General features: G+C 39.8%; 2 protein-coding genes across 2 annotated transcripts; one reads left to right on the forward strand and one right to left on the reverse strand.

Moving 5' to 3' along the window:
- Positions 1-155: 155 nt before the first annotated feature.
- si:ch211-105f12.2 (RIMS-binding protein 2-like) lies at positions 156-3,921 on the reverse strand. The gene is made up of 5 exons (XM_018665397.2): positions 3,595-3,921; positions 3,069-3,225; positions 1,950-2,071; positions 1,779-1,850; positions 156-1,696 (listed from the first exon to the last, which is right to left on the reverse strand). Exons 1-5 carry the CDS (start codon positions 3,814-3,816, stop codon positions 1,631-1,633), a joined length of 639 nt encoding a protein of 212 aa, XP_018520913.1. The 5' UTR covers positions 3,817-3,921; the 3' UTR covers positions 156-1,630.
- A 4,836-nt stretch (positions 3,922-8,757) lies between these two features.
- ywhag2 (3-monooxygenase/tryptophan 5-monooxygenase activation protein, gamma polypeptide 2) lies at positions 8,758-15,886 on the forward strand. Its single transcript, XM_018665396.1, has 2 exons — positions 8,758-9,033; positions 12,539-15,886. Exons 1-2 carry the CDS (start codon positions 8,947-8,949, stop codon positions 13,193-13,195), a joined length of 744 nt encoding a protein of 247 aa, XP_018520912.1. The 5' UTR covers positions 8,758-8,946; the 3' UTR covers positions 13,196-15,886.
- Positions 15,887-16,992: the final 1,106 nt, after the last annotated feature.

The following is a 16,992-nucleotide window of genomic DNA, read 5'->3' on the forward strand; positions in this document are numbered from 1 at the left end:
CATAAACGTGTGCAAATCTGCGTACACTTCCTTGCATGTATAGAATGTGTGTGTATGTGTGTGTGTGTCTTTCTGTTAGAGCTTTTCCTGTGTGAACCACGTGGCTCAGACAGGGTTAATAAAAAGATCACGTTCACTTCTGGGTTTTCTTTCTTCTGTGGACTCCAGACACTGGTAAGACCCTGACAGCAAGTGACTTCTTATAAAAATCTAATGATCGCTACTTTTATTTTATTTGCTGTATCCTTCTGATGAAAATGCGCTAAAATATACAGGAAATACAACTTTATGTGTCATTAATATTTTATAAACAACATCATTTCAGGCAATATTACTATCAAATGTTGTGGGTGCAACTGATGGCAAACTGTTTCCGTGTTCCCAGGTATAATATTATAATTTTTTAGCATGTTCTTGTGTCTTATTCAACCTGTCATAACTTCAGTGTTTGCGATGGCGCGACCAGGAGCTACTGATGTACAGTGTTGTCACCCATAAAGTAGAAAGCACTACTAAACGTCACTACACAGTGTAGTGTTTCCTACTTTATGGATGAGTATACTGTTTGCTGCAGAGGAATGTAAAAGAAGAAATCAACGAACTGTGTGAAGGATTTTTAAAAACTTTTAGGCCCTTCATGAAATCTCTCTGTTGCTTTTGTTATTTAATTTTATATTGTGGGCATTTAATCACAAAACGACAGGTTAATGGTAAATGTGAAAACCCATTAATGTAGAAAATTATTTAAAATTAACAGGTTGCTGAGATGTGTATGTGAAAAGAATGCAGGTAAGCGTTGTACAGAGAGTTTATTTTCACTTTCTGCTTTACAGTTGTTGCATTAATAACATGATTTGAACATTTATCATTTCCTTTACAAAGATTGTGTTGTGAATTTCTTTAACAAAAATTGCTGTAAAACTAAAAAATTAAAAACAATTTCTCCTGATGACTGCATATGAAAAGACTATAAGCCAATTATAGAAAATATATAAACAGGGTATAAGGCAAATATGGATGTACTATATTAATACACTCTAGTCTGCAAAAAACTGAGACTATTGGTGTATTATTAAGGCTAAAATAATCTATCATTTGCCATCAGGTATGAATGAAATACTTACAATATGTTCATATTGTATACAATTACAGATATACAGTATATACAACAATTTTTTTTGGTAATTTCAGTCATTGTCATGATGGGCTTTTTGTGAATGTAGCCAAATAAAAAGTCAACAGTAAAACATAATTTTTGATTTATAAAATATACATGGTTTGTAATTTTCTGCATTTTGTTTTCACTAAATGATTTGTAATTTTTCTAAATTTTTTTCAATAAATGAATTACCTGAGAATTGTATGACAAGAACTGTTTTTACTCTGCAGTATCCTGATGAATACTGGTAATACTGATAATACATAGTTTAATTAGCTGATTATTTACATAGACCCTCACTGATTTGCCATCTAAAGCTGGTGCAGAGCAATGCTGTAATATAATAAAAAAAAAAAATTTTGACACAACATATCAGTTTAACTAACTAACTTTATATATATATAAAAACTAGTTTCTCACTGTGTCTGAGACTTGGCATTTGTAGCAAACATCCTAGCGTGACATTTTCGTTTAATTCCAGGGTAGTGGCTGCAGGAAATTTGATGGAACCAAACCTCGTCGTCCATGCAGATCCCCCTGAAAGTTACGTTTTTGTGCAACAGTCAGTGTAAGAACTAAGCGGCTATCACTTTATTGTAACCGTAGAGGTGATACTCACATAGTAAAACCCGTCTTGATCCATGTCACCTAACACATATATGATGTCTCCTGAACGGAAGCCAAGTTCAACCTGGAAGAGAGGAAAAGTCTGAGTCACTTATTTTGTATTTCAAAACAACAAATTAGCCTAAATACATCAATGTGGTTCATGTATGATTTTAGTGCTTACTTCACTGTCCATGTTGGGCGAACTTTCCCATGGATCATAGTCAAATAAGGCCACCATTCGTCGAACAACCACTTCATCAGGGATACTGTTGACGTCGCTCAGATCTGGAGTTAAAGACATACCTGGGGGGCCAAAATATGCACACACACACTTTTGAAATCACACAACATTAAAATGTAAAGTAGAAAATCAGTGTCACACAGTGTTTTCCCCCCATGTATCACCCTGAAAATTGAGAGTTACTCAAGTACAATTTTGAGCCAACTTTATAAGTATTTTCTTATATACTCCACTACACCAGCTTTAGTTACTAATTTTACAAATAACTTTTAAGACATGATGCATTGTATGAAATTGAACATGATAACTGAGCAGAGCAAATTTGAGTTTAAACCAGGGAGAATTTATCAAATAGTTTAATAACTGATTAATTGTTTTCCGTGCAAACATTTGTGACAATTTGCTGCTTTTCTTTGTCTTAAATTATGGTGAACTGACTCATTTTGAGGGTTTGAGCTGTTGCTTGGACAAAGCAAGACATCTGAAGAGGTCACTTAGAGCTCTGAGTGATGCACATTTCTCCATTTTCTTACATTTAACAAACCAACCAATAAGAGATTGATCAAGAAAAAAACATGCAGACTAATCTATAATGCATATAATTATTTTATGTGTATGCAGCTGTCTATTAGATATGTACACCGACAGGGGCATGTCTCTGCATTGTGTACTTTTGATACTGTAAGTTTATTTCTTAATACATCATTTTCTTAGGCAACATTTTCAATACAGGACTTTTACTTAGCAGATATTTTATGTGAGTATTTCAAATTTATGATATTTTATAATGTATCTACTACATTTCAGAGGGAAACTTAACTTTTTACTCACTTTATCTGACAACATGGTTACTGACATACACAAAATATGATCAGCCTTTAGGATATGATTCATTATTACATACATTTGTAAAACTTTGCTGGGAATTAACAACAAGAAGGGTCAAGTTGCAACTTGTCTTGCTACAAAACAAAAAGGAGGAGGATCCTCATGTGAGAAATATTTTTTATGTTGTTTCACAAGATAGCACAGTGTCCTGCGGAAGCAGAGTGTTGATACCTGTGTTGTCGACAGGAAGGAATCCCTGCTGCATGAGTAGATGTTTCAGGTACTCATCATCCACTGGGATTTCAGCCACCATGTTACTTGGCACATAACCAGAGAGACCACCAGACTCCCCGTGATAGAAACCATCAGAGTCTTTGTCTCCAAACACCTAACAAATGCAGACACTGGTAGTTAGCAAAATTTATTTAAGGTTTTAGAAGAAATAAAAAAGTATGTGTGTGTATTGGCATGTTGCAGCAATAGTCAGGTTCAGTTAAACGGCGGCAAATCACACCAATCAGTTGAAAATTGTGACAGGAAACAGAAAAAACCCTCATATGTACGTACACATTCAGGCGGCCTGAATCTAGCACAAACAGGAAACACCATCATGTTCTTTCAGAGAAGCTTTTCAACTGATGCAGTGAGGAAATACAACTCAAACACACAAGCTATACCTGTACACTGTAAGTACAGAAATGTAACACTTTTACAGTAGATGAATTTACAAAGGTAAGATGCACCACATAGTTTTTACCTTGATTATCTGGCCTGGTACAAAAGGCAGCTCCTCTGCAGCTGTCTCATAGTTGGGAGACATTGCAGCAGGGTTGTATGGGTAAAGTGCCACAAAGAGTCGGACGGTTGGTATGGACACCTGGCTCGCAGTCTCAAGTTCCCATTCTCTGAGATCCTCTGGAGTAGCAACCCTCACTTCATCTGGGTATATCAAAACATCCAGCTCCAGCCTTGTCTCCATTTACACCGGCGTGAACGCTCAACTGTCCACTTGGCAGACAGATGGCCGCTGTAGACAGCAGACCTCTCCTTACCCTTATCCTAAGTTGAGGTAACTAAGCTAAGCAGAGGGAACAGTAATCCTCTTTGAAGCAAGTGGATAGATTCATTAGTTCAGCGCTGCCTGTTGCACTGTAAGACTCTACATGCAAAGTAACGATAGGGAGCGAATAGTTTTTTTAAAATGTTGCCAAAGAAAACTCAAATTTTATATGGCTCAGAAAAGAGCATGTTGTTCTTTTAGGCTGGCTATGGCAGCTGAGAAAGGTTCTCATGGCCATGGCCAGATTAAGCTGTTGAAGGGCACCTGGGCAAAAATTTGCTTTGGGCCCCCAGTGAACCACCATCTCCAAATATGAACACTGCTGCCTCCAAGCTCTTCTGCACTGAAACAATACATATTTTATTGTAGTTTGTGGTAATTTGATTAAGACTTGTGGCAATGGCTCCAAAGTCCCATACAAAAAGGTCCATTAGCTGCCTTATGTTCTCTTTTATGTTAGAAGTTGAAAAACTTACATTTCTACCATGTTTGTGTCACTGTAGCTTTGGTTCTGTATCTTTTATACTATATTTTTGACTTTTTGGTTGTAAAATCTAAGGAGTTGCCTTTCCAAAGGAGACCAGGGTGACTGTAATCAAGAAAGCTGAAGAGCAGAAACCTTTACTTTGGGTACATTATTTTCAGGCTCGTACACAAAAATGATAGTGTCTGATAACAAATATGCAACTTTATTTTACTAATGTGCTCCACATGAGGACAATATAAACTAAAAAAACTAATAATAAAAGGTCATAAAACTAGAGTTTGCGACACAAGACGGGACCAGATGATTAGTTAATAATGGAAGACCAGCCTTTGGTGGCACAAAAACCTTAGCATAATCATAACTTAATAATTTGCCAGAACCAGTGTAGATGGACGAACCTGAGGCTTTATGGGGCCCTCAGGGCCTAAGGGCTCTGGGCAGTTGCTCACTTTGCCTGGTTGATAATCCTGCCATGCTAGTGTCTGTCAAATATTGCTAAAGGGTGCATAATAAATACATTTCTGCAAAGACTGTTCAGAAAACCTTTCTCAAACATGCACTGAAAAATAATCATGCTTATTCCCAGTACTGGAATATAAAAGTAGAGAAAAGAGTTATAAACCATTGTTTTTTTTTCATGCAAAATAGACTGATCTTCTTATAAATCAATTAAGTTGAAGCATAACTGTGAGAAAACATCTAACAGGCCTTCTACTTTGATATGAAATTTGATACAATAAATAAATAAAACTCAGTTTCCCTCTATCTGTCAATATAGTTCAAGCCATTTAAGTACAAAATTCACAAACATCAAGCCTGGGTTAAGTGTGACACATCATGTTATATTTTGGCTCAGTGCTGTTTCCTATCATGACTTGACCCAGTTTACACGTCACTGAAAGTCAACACTTCCTCTCTTGACCTCTGGCCAGGTCAGCAGGTGATAATCTCCTGCTGCTGAAGAAGAGAAAGGTTTAACAAATCTGTTTGTGTGTGTGTTGGTTAATGTGTTTGAGTGTGAGAGAGACAAAGAGCGAGAAATATGGGTGGAAAAAAAAACACAGAAAGGTGGAAATTGGGGGTCATGGGGAGGTAGAAATATCTGACAGCACTGCATGTTTGAGACCAACTTTTTGGTTTAGACTAAAAAAATCTTGATGCTATATCTGGTTTAATTCATTCTTATTTTAATGATAGTAATAATTATGATTATAATTATTTGATTTACATACATGCAACCCTCTGCCTTCACATTTTTGATGTTTTTTTTTTGTTTTTGTTTTTTTTAACTCCTAAGAGAAATAAACATTAGTAGTCATGCTCCTTGTCTACAGTCTCATCTTTGAAAAATACACTTGCTGAGAGGGAGCCTTTTTTTTTAACTTGCATGTTTTACTTTACATGTTTTTATCAGTTTGCATTTCCCCTATTGAGGGGGTATTGAAGTCATGTTGTGTATAGTAGATAGTAGATATTTATAATTACTGATATACTCCATATATAGTTTTTAAGCTGATGGCGTCTGGTTGTCGTTTTGTGATGAACAGTTTGTTCTTCCCCCCTGTCCACTGTGTTTACTGATGTGGGTGTCGAGCTGCTGCAGCACAGTTGTCTAAAAAGGAATAAAAAAGTCAAGTTGTATTGTAAAGTTTGCTGCCACTGAGTGGTTGTACTGGGTCAGTGCGCCTTTACACACTGCTGACCTGAGAATGGTTTCATATGTGCTACTTTCAAAAAACAGTCCTGCAGTTTCAGAAGCTTTTTCACAACAATAGAATCTTTTACTTTCACACGACCCATTTGTAGAACACAATGTCTAATCAATTTCCATTTTTATCCAGAAGAGGGAGCTGTGAGCAGCTGTCTCCTCATCTACTTTAAGTAGCTTGTATTGAGTGTGATACTGAATTTAAAAATGCTGTGATATAAAGTCGCTGCCTCTGGTCAGTGGTGTATTCAGATCCTATTGTAAAAGAACCACACTGTAAAAAATAATCCTATCCAATGAATGAAATGGAAATACTGAAATTATAAAGTAAAGATACCTCACTGCCTTTGATGTTCTGCTCACAGTGTATTTCTAAAATAGCTGCACACATCCAGCCTCACCAGGCAGAGTTTGCTCTTTGCATCGCTCACCTATGGCCTTTAGGACAGGAAACACTGTGATCTCAGATTACAGTTCAGGGACGTCCTGTGAGCTGCTCCTGCAAAGAAACATCACGTCATGATTAAAAAAAAAAAAACAAACAAACAAACAAATAAAACCAAAAAAAAAAAAAAAAAGTCAACATTTAAAAGTCAAAGTGTGAGATGCAGTGATGTTGGACCAAAGACAGTGAGAACAAGGAAAAGTCTATCCAGGATATGACATTTACACTGGTGGAAAGCATATAAGTACTGTATTGTATAATGTTAAGATACTTGTATTTTATTATATAGCATTTCCATTTTCTGCCATGCTGCTTCACAGGTTAAAACAGTACATATATTTGAAACAATTTGTCAGTTAATGGACAGACAGGTAATTAGAAACATCTTGATTATCATCTAACATTTTATGGTTCCAGCTTCTCAAATGAAAGGACCTCCTGCTTTTCTTCTACATCATTGAAATCATACAACCTAAATGACAAAGTTTGGACTGTTGGCTGGGCAAAACAAACACAAATCATTTGTAATTTGGCCTGTTAGTAATTGTGACAGGTTTTTCTCTGTCACGGTTTGTGCATGGAAACAGGAAGGAGGACAGCAATCTCAGACACAGATTATGCAGGCTGGAACAGTTCAGTAATTGTATTAGCTGAGATAGTGATAAAGGCTTACAGGCAGGGAGGCAGATGATGGGGAAAAAGAAGCACAACAACATGCAGAACGCGAACATCAACAACCTGGGGTGAAAGGGCTGGTATATATTTGCTGTGAGCTGATTGGGGAATGGGAAACAGCTGAGGTGGGAGTCAGGACTGGGTGGTTCAGGAATGAGAGACAGGTGAGCAGGTGGGTGTGGTGAGTCAGGTGACTGAGACAGGGAGGGAAGTCTGAGGACATCTGGTGGGCAGATGAAGAGTGGCAGCAGACAGGGGCAAATAAACATCAGTGTGAGACAGGAATCGAGACATTTCTCACTGTTTTCATAACTTATATTATATTATTATATTAAATATATAGAGTTGTATTAGTTCTTTCACATAAGGGACTGAATACCTCCCCCACCACTGGACTTTTAACACATCAGAATCTGTGGGACATAATACTCCCAGTAAACCATCATTTACAGCAATCCACTCTTCAATCCATTCGTCAATTTCTTGTAAAACTGGGAGACCAGAAGCTGATTTTTTACCTTAAGAATTGTGTTTAAACTCAGCAGTATTTCATCTCATCTGAGAGGCATCTGCACATAATGAATATCCATCCATCCGTCACCACTTATCCTTAAGGGTTGCGGGGGGGCTGAAGCCAATCCCAACTGACTCTGGGTGAGAGGCAGGGTACATCCCATCACTGGGCCGACACATAGAGACACACAAACACTCATACTCACATTCACTTCTACAGGCAATTTAGAGTCACCAGTTAGTCACCATAACCTGCATGTCTTTGTAATCTGGGAGGAAGCTGGAGTATTGGGGAGGGCCTACACATACACAGAGAGAACATGCAACCTCCACATAACGAATATGTCACTGGATATGGTGAACTTTATGTTTTTATGTTAGACTCTACAGCCAAATAAAGTGCTGACTATGTACAAGTTGAAAAGCAAAGAAAATAGCTATTGTTCATAATGAGAACCATGTTGTCAACCCTGTGCCTTTGCCTTACAGCCACTGATCTCCACAGACTGTGAAAGCGGTCGCCATTATTAATCTGTGGAGCTGTTTCTAAATAAACTACACACAAGGGGGCAAAAGGGGGCTTTGCCCCCTCAGTTGCCCCTCGCCATTTTTAACTGCCCCCTCAGTCAGGTCATCCTGGCACCAGGCCTGGACCAGAATCTCAAAGGAATGTTTCCAACATCTTGTGGAATTCATACCGCAAAGAGCTGAGGCTGTGAGAGAGCAAAGGGAGGACCTACCCAGTATGACACAGTGTTCCTAATAAAGTGCTCAGTGAGTCTATGTTCCAGTGCCCCCCTCCCAATAATCAGTCAGTTCGCTCATGCTCCTATCTCCAGTTTACAGCCACACGGGACTCCATTTCCCACAGGGCCTTTAGCCCATGGCTGCTCCCATGCATCCATCCCTCCCCTCCCTGTACGCCTGGGCCCCTCTGGTTCCCATGTATGGAGTGTTACATCATTGGCACAGACACCCACCTTTCTGAGTGATGACGCAGCCGAGGGAGAGAGTGAGTGAGGAGGAGGAGGAGGGAGGGAGGGAAAGAGGAGAGGGAGGAGAGGGTGTCCCGTCTGCACGGAGCAGAGACAGACAGCAGGGAACAGCTGCAGCGTCAGGCTCGCGTAGGATTTCACTGCATTGCGATTGAAAATAACAATCATTTCATCCCCAAAACCCAAGCAGAGCAGCTCGACAAAGCAGCCAAACATCATCTAAAAAATGGTCGATCGCGAGCAGCTGGTGCAGAAAGCCAGGCTGGCTGAACAGGCTGAGAGATATGATGATATGGCAGCTGCTATGAAATCGGTAAGTTCATTCAGAAAAAGATAAGAATTCTGACTTAGATGTGTGTGAATAATGTTGTATCACTGCTCTGTGCGCGTAAAGGCTCGCCCCGCAATCTCGAATACGTTGGCTGTAAAATGTGGGGGTGGGGGGGTGGAGGGTCACTCTTGATATTACTGCACTGCAATCAGCAATCATAGTAAAAAATAATATTTAATGCGTTTATTGTCTCGACGGATAGATGGCTGTCACCGACTGCCTAGTGTCCCCTCTCTCTCTTTTTTTTTTTAAACGAGTCGAGTCCAAATCGTCTGCTCCTTGGGCGGTGCCTTTCTCTCGGCTGTACCGTTCAATGAAGGGATATTGGAATAGATATTGAAATGGACACAGGCCTTAGCTTGATCCCTCAGATAATAAGGGGCTCATATCATATAATGGCTCTGCTCTATTGCATTTGCTGCCTTTTTTTTCCCCTCCACCCTCTTCCCTTTTACCACCCCACCTCCCCTCCCTCCATTATACCGAATTTATAAGAGCTTCTTGCTGCTGGGAGCCATGTGAGGTTGCTCGGAAAAAGCCTATCAACTGCTGCTGCCCCCTCCTCCTCCTCCTCCCCTCCTTCTCCTTCTCCTCTTCCTCCTCCTCTCCTCTTTATCACATTAATTAAAATGATATACATTATCAGCATCTGCTTATTTTTCCCTCTGGTAGACAAGACTTAGAGCCTTTTTTTCTGAGAAGGATTGCTCCATATATATGTATACTAAAAATCCTTTCAAAATGAGCCTTTAAACTGCTCTTTCCTCTAAACAAACGTAGGAGGCAGTAGAATCTCTCTAGAATATTCTTTGTCATATTGCAGTGAGTCAATATGATCAGATTTGATTGTAGGCTTTGTTCTCTCCTCTCTTGTCCACTTTATTCCTCGTACTTGCTCATGTCTAGATCCATGCATGCACCGTTTCCGTGTCAGAGCAGATTCCTCCTGATAGCCAGCAGCGATTTGAAGTCATTTCGGGTTAATGAGCCTGATTAAGTAGTGTACTATCTGATGCAAAGAGGGTGACATGGGTGGCCTTCCTCGCAGGAGCTTTCTCGGCTCTCATTGGCCAGTGTTGAGAACATAGCCTTTGTCTGCTCCTTCTTCTTCTTCTTTTCCCCTTTTCTTTTCCTCTCTCTCTCCCTGTCCCCTTAAGAAATTCTGGGAACTGGATTCACTAGTGGGTTAAAAAAAACTGCTGTGTCACACCAGCTCACACTGGAACCAATAGCACCCCGGGAGTCTTAGACGGGCCTGCGTGAGCTCACGTATAGATCAGAATCATCATACCCGCTTTATACGAGGAACATTTTGTCTTAAGTTCCTTCAGGAGAGACGGGAGTGAGCCCCTGTGGGTCGTTTGTCATCGAGGGTTTCTGGTTGCAGGAGGTGGGATGGTGTGTGCATGTGTGTGTGTGTGTGTGTGTGTGTGTGCGCGCAGGGAGGGATTCCTTTCCCTTTAAACAATCTGCCATGTCAGTGCGGTCCAAACTAGGCCCTCTTGCAGGGGTGTGTACTCTCACTCTCTAATCAAAGGGAATCCCTTGCCATTGCAAGAACAGGCCATCACCTTTATGTTCCTATGAAAAAAAATTAAATGGATTGCTCTCATGTTAACAGCCTTTTACGCAGCTTTTCAGACAGAAAGTTTATGGAAATGCTAGAGCTGCAACTGAAGATTATTTCCCTTGTTCATTATTTATGTCTTGATTTGTTTGACCAACAGCCCAAAACTCCACAGATATTCTGCTTACTATGGAAGATTAAGAAGATCAGAATATATTCATATCAACGAGCTAAAACAAGTGAATTTTGATCAACTGATCATAAGATAATTTGCATATCAGCTAAATTGGTTAATTGGATAATTGTTTCAGCTCTAGATATGCATGATGGTTTGGTAGTTGTTGTCGCAGAACATAATTAATGTCAGTGCAGCTAATAAAAAATATGATTGAGCAATGAGGTATTTGGCACAGTAGTAAGCTTCCCAGTCATCACTTTGTTATTTTTAGTAGTGTTTCCTTCAAAACAAGAACAAAAAAAAAAAAAACAATAGTTGATCCATTCATTTGACTCTAACTGTCATACGTTAATGGTTTGCAGTCAGATGGGATCATTAGGTTTGTGTTACATCTGTGGAAAAACAGATGAATGCCCCTTCATCTCTATAGGTTGAGCCCTCCTCTCCATCCACTCAGCTGTGTGACGTTGGTGATCCTGCGCCATCTTTGCACTCCACTGCCTGAGCAGAGACTGTCATAACAGAGAAATGAGAAATGTTAGCACAACAAGGAGGATATTTTCAGATAATTAAAACACTCTCAAGGTGAAAGGTTTTGTGAAAACTATGCCAAGTATCTCTTTATTTTTACGGTTATATTTCAGGCCCTCTGCGGTTATTGATCTGACAGAAGCCACGTTCCAACACGAGGTTGCTTTTCCAATTTAGTAATCCTTTGTAATGCAGCCTTTTAATAGAAACACAGTGTCTTTGACACCCACCGGACTATCACACCGATCTGTCAAAATCTAAATTTAACAGTCGAACTCAGAGTGATGTCACAGCGTGGTGTTTTAGACAGGTAAAAAGGTCAGTTTCAGCCGGAGAGAAGGTCACTAGGACACGTGAACCGCCTGTGCAGTGATGGTTTTCATTTACAGTGCAGCTGCCCTCAAGTGCTCGTGGGAACATTTCAGCCATCCTCAAGCCCCCCCCCCCGCAATCCCTGCTTCTGCCGACTATCCTGAATATCGTTTCTCACTAACTAGCATTAGCCGGTCCACGTGACAGCTGGAGCTACTGGTGCACTAAATGAATGGATTGCCATGGAAACTGGGAATTGCACATGACAAGTGAAATATTGCTCATCTTCTTTGCTGTGGACTGTAACGTTAGTCCAGAGTCTCTCATGTAAAAAGACAGTGTTTTGTTATAATTAGGGCTGCAGCTAATGAGTATTCTCATATCATTGATGAGTCTGTTGATCATTTTCCTGATTACTTGATTAATCATGGCCAAAATGACGACCTTTCATTTTTACCAAGATTATTTTCTTGGGATTTTTATGCCTTTAACATAGTAAGTAGTTCAAAGATGACAGAAAACAAGGACATGAGATGTAACAAAGGTTCTCCACCAGACTATCTGGGGAAGTCGCAGTTCATGGTTGGCATCTTAACCCCCAATCTCAAAATTGCTTTTTTTGATCCAAAACTGAACAATATTCAATCACAGTGATATAGGACTAAGACAATCCTTACTCTGTAGAAGCTGGGGCCATAAAATGTTTGACATTTTTACCCGAAATAGCAGCTGATTTATTTTCTGTTGATCGATATTTGTTTAAACTCTACTAATAATGCTTTTCTCAGACAATATGTTCTTGTATTCATTTTTGTATGATGTATATGCGGTTTGGTGCTGTTAATCACCGTTTGCCTTCCTAATTGGTGACTAAATGTTCCATTTTCTCCTTCTTCCAGGTAACAGAGCTGAACGAGGCCCTGTCCAACGAGGAGAGGAACCTCTTGTCCGTGGCCTACAAGAACGTGGTGGGAGCCCGCCGCTCATCCTGGAGGGTGATCTCCAGCATTGAGCAGAAGACCTCGGCTGACGGCAATGAGAAGAAGATTGAGATGGTCAGGGCCTACCGGGAGAAGATTGAGAAGGAGCTGGAGGCTGTGTGCCAGGACGTGCTGAACCTCCTGGACAACTTCTTGATCAAGAACTGCAGCGACACGCAGCACGAGAGCAAGGTGTTCTACCTGAAGATGAAGGGCGACTACTACCGGTACCTGGCCGAGGTGGCCACGGGGGAGAAGAGAGCCACTGTGGTGGAGTCATCGGAGAAGGCCTACAACGAGGCCCACGAGATCAGCAAGGAGCACATGCAGCCCACCCACCCAATCCGCCTGGGCTTAGCTCTCAACTACTCTGTGTTTTACTACGAGATCCAGAACGCCCCGGAGCAGGCCTGTCATCTGGCCAAGACCGCCTTCGACGACGCCATCGCTGAGCTCGACACCCTCAACGAGGACTCCTACAAAGACTCCACTCTCATCATGCAGCTGCTCCGAGACAACTTGACACTGTGGACAAGTGACCAGCAGGATGACGAGGGAGGGGAGGGCAACAATTAAAGAGAAACCACACTTCGAAAAAAAAAAAATATGAAGGGCCGGTGGACTTTGGCAGCCGCTTTTGCCGATGATACTACCGCAGCAGCAGTTCTTTATTTTTCCATGTGTTAAAAGAAAAGAATCAAAAGAGAGGTGAGAGTGGAGGTTAAATCTTAGTTTAAATATATATAGAAATATATATACAGTTGAAAGGGGCCTCCGTCTTCTTGATTTTCTCTTTGACATTTGCCAAAACCACTGATATGTCAGTCAATCAGCCTGAAGTGGTTGTTGTTGGATTGAAATGGCAGCCTCACACTGGCATAGGAACTGATCTTGTTCTGTCAAGATAAGCTGCTTAGTTAGGTTTTTGCGTGATAGAGATGCATTTGAGTCACTTGAGAGAGAAAATGCTTGAATGGGAATGCCTCACAAAACTAGTTTGCATTGGTTCCAGCAGTAGTCTATATATGAGAAAGGGCCCTGAAAGCCACGGATGTTAAACTCACACCAACAACGAGAAAAGAGAAAGTTTTTCAACTGATAAAATCCCCCAAATTTCACAGGATAAATTACACAGGGGAGCAAAAAATGAGGACCGGTTAGACAAAAAAAAATTTACTCCCCCTCCTTCTGTCTAAAGTGTATTTGGCATCTCACAGATTAGTCTGTTTTGTCACTGGAACCATAGATTCTTTTGGAGGTGAAGATTACTAAAGGCAGAGACTTAACAATATAAGACAAAAACACAAAAAAAGACAAAAAAATGAAATAAAAGCAGCTTCAGAGTTTGTGGTTTACTTCTGTGTTTGTTTTATTAAATGCACTTGCCTACTATACTGTTTCTTCAGTGTAAGATGATGACAACAATAATATCGATTATTCAATATTGTGCATGCTGGTGATGTATTTATATACAGTAGCTTGACTTTATTAACTTATACTGTGGGTGTTAAGTATTCATATGATTGAGAAAAACAGGCTTTGTCTGATGTTGATTTCTAATTTCTAATTTATTTAGTTTTGTTACGGTTTTTGATTTGCTATACCAAAATGGTGATCGTAAAAATTGACCTGTAATGGGCGTTGCTATAGTGACATGCAATATGTGTATTTAATTTGTTAATGAAAGAAAAAAAGGAAGATAAAAACCCACCAGTGATCACTTAATCTTACCAGCTGGTGTTTGTCACATTGAAGTATGATTATGATATATTTTGTTCTTTGAACAGTATTTAAGTACTTTTTTCTGTCATGCTATCCAGTTTTAATAATGGTGAAGTTTTCAGGCTCAATGTTTCTGTTATGATTCACAAACATGGACCATATTTTATTTCTGACAGTATACATTTTTTTTGTTCGTTTGTTTTTATACCTTTTAGCTGTTCCTGAGTGACAAAATATCTTGAATGTGAGTCATTATGTAGCAGTTGCACAAGAATCGAAATAATAGCTATGATAATAAAAAAGAATATGACTAAATTATACATGCACCATTTCCGTGGTGGTCTAGTGTATTGTTGTATCGTCACCCATGAGAAAATTTGTTTTAAGGAAAAATTATTTCATAGGGGAAAAAAGGGTTTTAACGCTTTGTTTTGTGCCCTGGGTACAGTACGTGCTTTCTTTTTGTGCCTGTATCATTATTTAATATGCCTCATTTGCAAGTTAACCTTTACAGGAAAAAAGGATTTATCTGCCAGTATTTTAAGTTCCTGCAAGCATGTGTGCAAGATGTAACATTTTCCCTTCAATGGTTCTTCACTTTTATATGTGTCTGCTCTCTGTACAGCACATCGATATGAGTATTCAACACCGATGCACAAATACAGTCTACAGGGAAAGCATAGGCAATACACTAGAATTGGTTATTGATCAGCAAAATGTGAGAATTCACATCTTCAGAACAAACTTTAGACACTAGGAAGCTGCTTAAGAGCACAGAAAGCTGCTGAACGGATTTATCGTCATAATGCTGCTAGTTCTATAGATGATTACATTAATATATTCATACAGATGGCATTTTATTTTTTCCTAAGTGTTAGCAGTTTGGGGGGACAGTTTTATTTTTATTTCAGATGTGATGGCTCAAGAGAGAAACCAAAAGCCTTAAGGTCAGCCATACACCCTCGTTCATGTATGCCAATTATGTCACCCATCATGAGTCAGCCTCTATGAGCTCACACTCTCTGTCACAGCTGCTTTGATTTATCTTTAGCATACTATAGGGGTGATGGTCTCAAAGGCTTGCCGGATAAAATGCATGAAATCCTAATGCCAATCTGCAAGTGCTCACACAGCGTATACATATTAGAAGGGAGTCGAATTCTACACTTTAATTTTTCAAGTGGCAAACTGAGTATTTCTCTCACTTTTTTGTTTGAATATTTTTGAAAAACCATGTCAAGAGACATTCACTCATTGCCAAGAATACATGCATTGTGTTCCTTTTTATTTTTTTCTGTGGTTTGTGTTTTATTTTTTCATTCTTTTGGGTGTTGATCCTTGTTTCTGTGACATGAAAACATTACAAATACAAGATCTGAGGAGGAAAGAATTAGATTTTAAACTGGAGTTAGATTAAAGAAGAGCTGACCTTCTGGAAATTAGCAAGAGAGGGGGGAAGACAGCTGAATATGGGATACAAACTGTATGCTTTGAGGAAGTTTTGGTTGCCATCTGTTGCCCATTAAAGTTATTTGTTTATCTGTATTATTCTATATTTTCATTTCTTTCTGTAATGTAGCCATTTACAGTCATACCAGAAACACCACAGCTCATTCCTTTTCATTCTGTAAGTCCATGACTGAGCAGGTTTTCAACATTTCTGTTGATTTTGCAGCCTACACATTGATACAGGAAATCAATATGACCTTATGTAACCCTTTGTGGGTCACATAACTGGTGTGTGTGGTATGCGTGTTTGCATCCATATCTGGATGGGTATGTGTGTGCTGTACTGTATATGCCTGCACCATTGCATGTGTTGAGCATCTGTGGGTGAATGTATGAGATGGAGTCTGTATTAGCTGCAGTGCAGAGACACTGCCAGCTCACACAACTAGAGTATGTCTTAAATGAGACTCTTTTTAAGGCCTCTTTGCTAATCATTAACTAAATTAGGGCATAGATCAAAGAATAATGCTTCAAAAGAGAACAGATTTTATGGTCACAACAGAGGAGCGCTGCAATAAAATAAAATCCTGCATCTCAAGATGAACAGTGGAAGGAGAAATGGCATCTTTAAAGCATTTAAATGTACATTTGCGTAGTATTTTTACACCCACATATCCAGTTTATCTGGTATTATGCATATCTGTGTGTTTCAAACTGAGAGTCGAGCCCTTACACTGATTGATAAGCTGAAGTGGCAAGCTGCTGGATCGCCCACCCTCAGACTGCAGCCTCTTGCTGCAGCCTGCTGCACTGAACCTTTCATGAGATGAAATTCTGTGCTTTGAACGGTCCTCCTTGCCAGCCAATAGCTGACAGGCACACTCTCCGCAGTCACCAATCCTGTTCCTGTTGCTAGGGCTATAATAAGTATCCCACTATTAGCTGGGTTCCTTGCTGCACTGCTCAGACACCTATTGCATCCTGTAAAAAATGAAAGCTCAAAGCACACAGGAGGCATTAGGATTCAGCACCAACCTATCTTCCAGCCTGTGTTTTAATGCACTGCTACACTTTCAGGGACATTGGTGTCATCATTATTGGTAAATGTTGGTGACATTACACATCCCAAAACACACTGGGGCCTTCTGATGGACACATAATTGAATCTCCAGCAGCTACAAATTCAATTTAGCACTTTCCAT

The sequence above is a fragment of the Lates calcarifer genome, linkage group LG21, assembly GCF_001640805.2.
Source record: "Lates calcarifer isolate ASB-BC8 linkage group LG21, TLL_Latcal_v3, whole genome shotgun sequence".
NCBI classification, from domain to species: domain Eukaryota; kingdom Metazoa; phylum Chordata; class Actinopteri; family Centropomidae; genus Lates; species Lates calcarifer.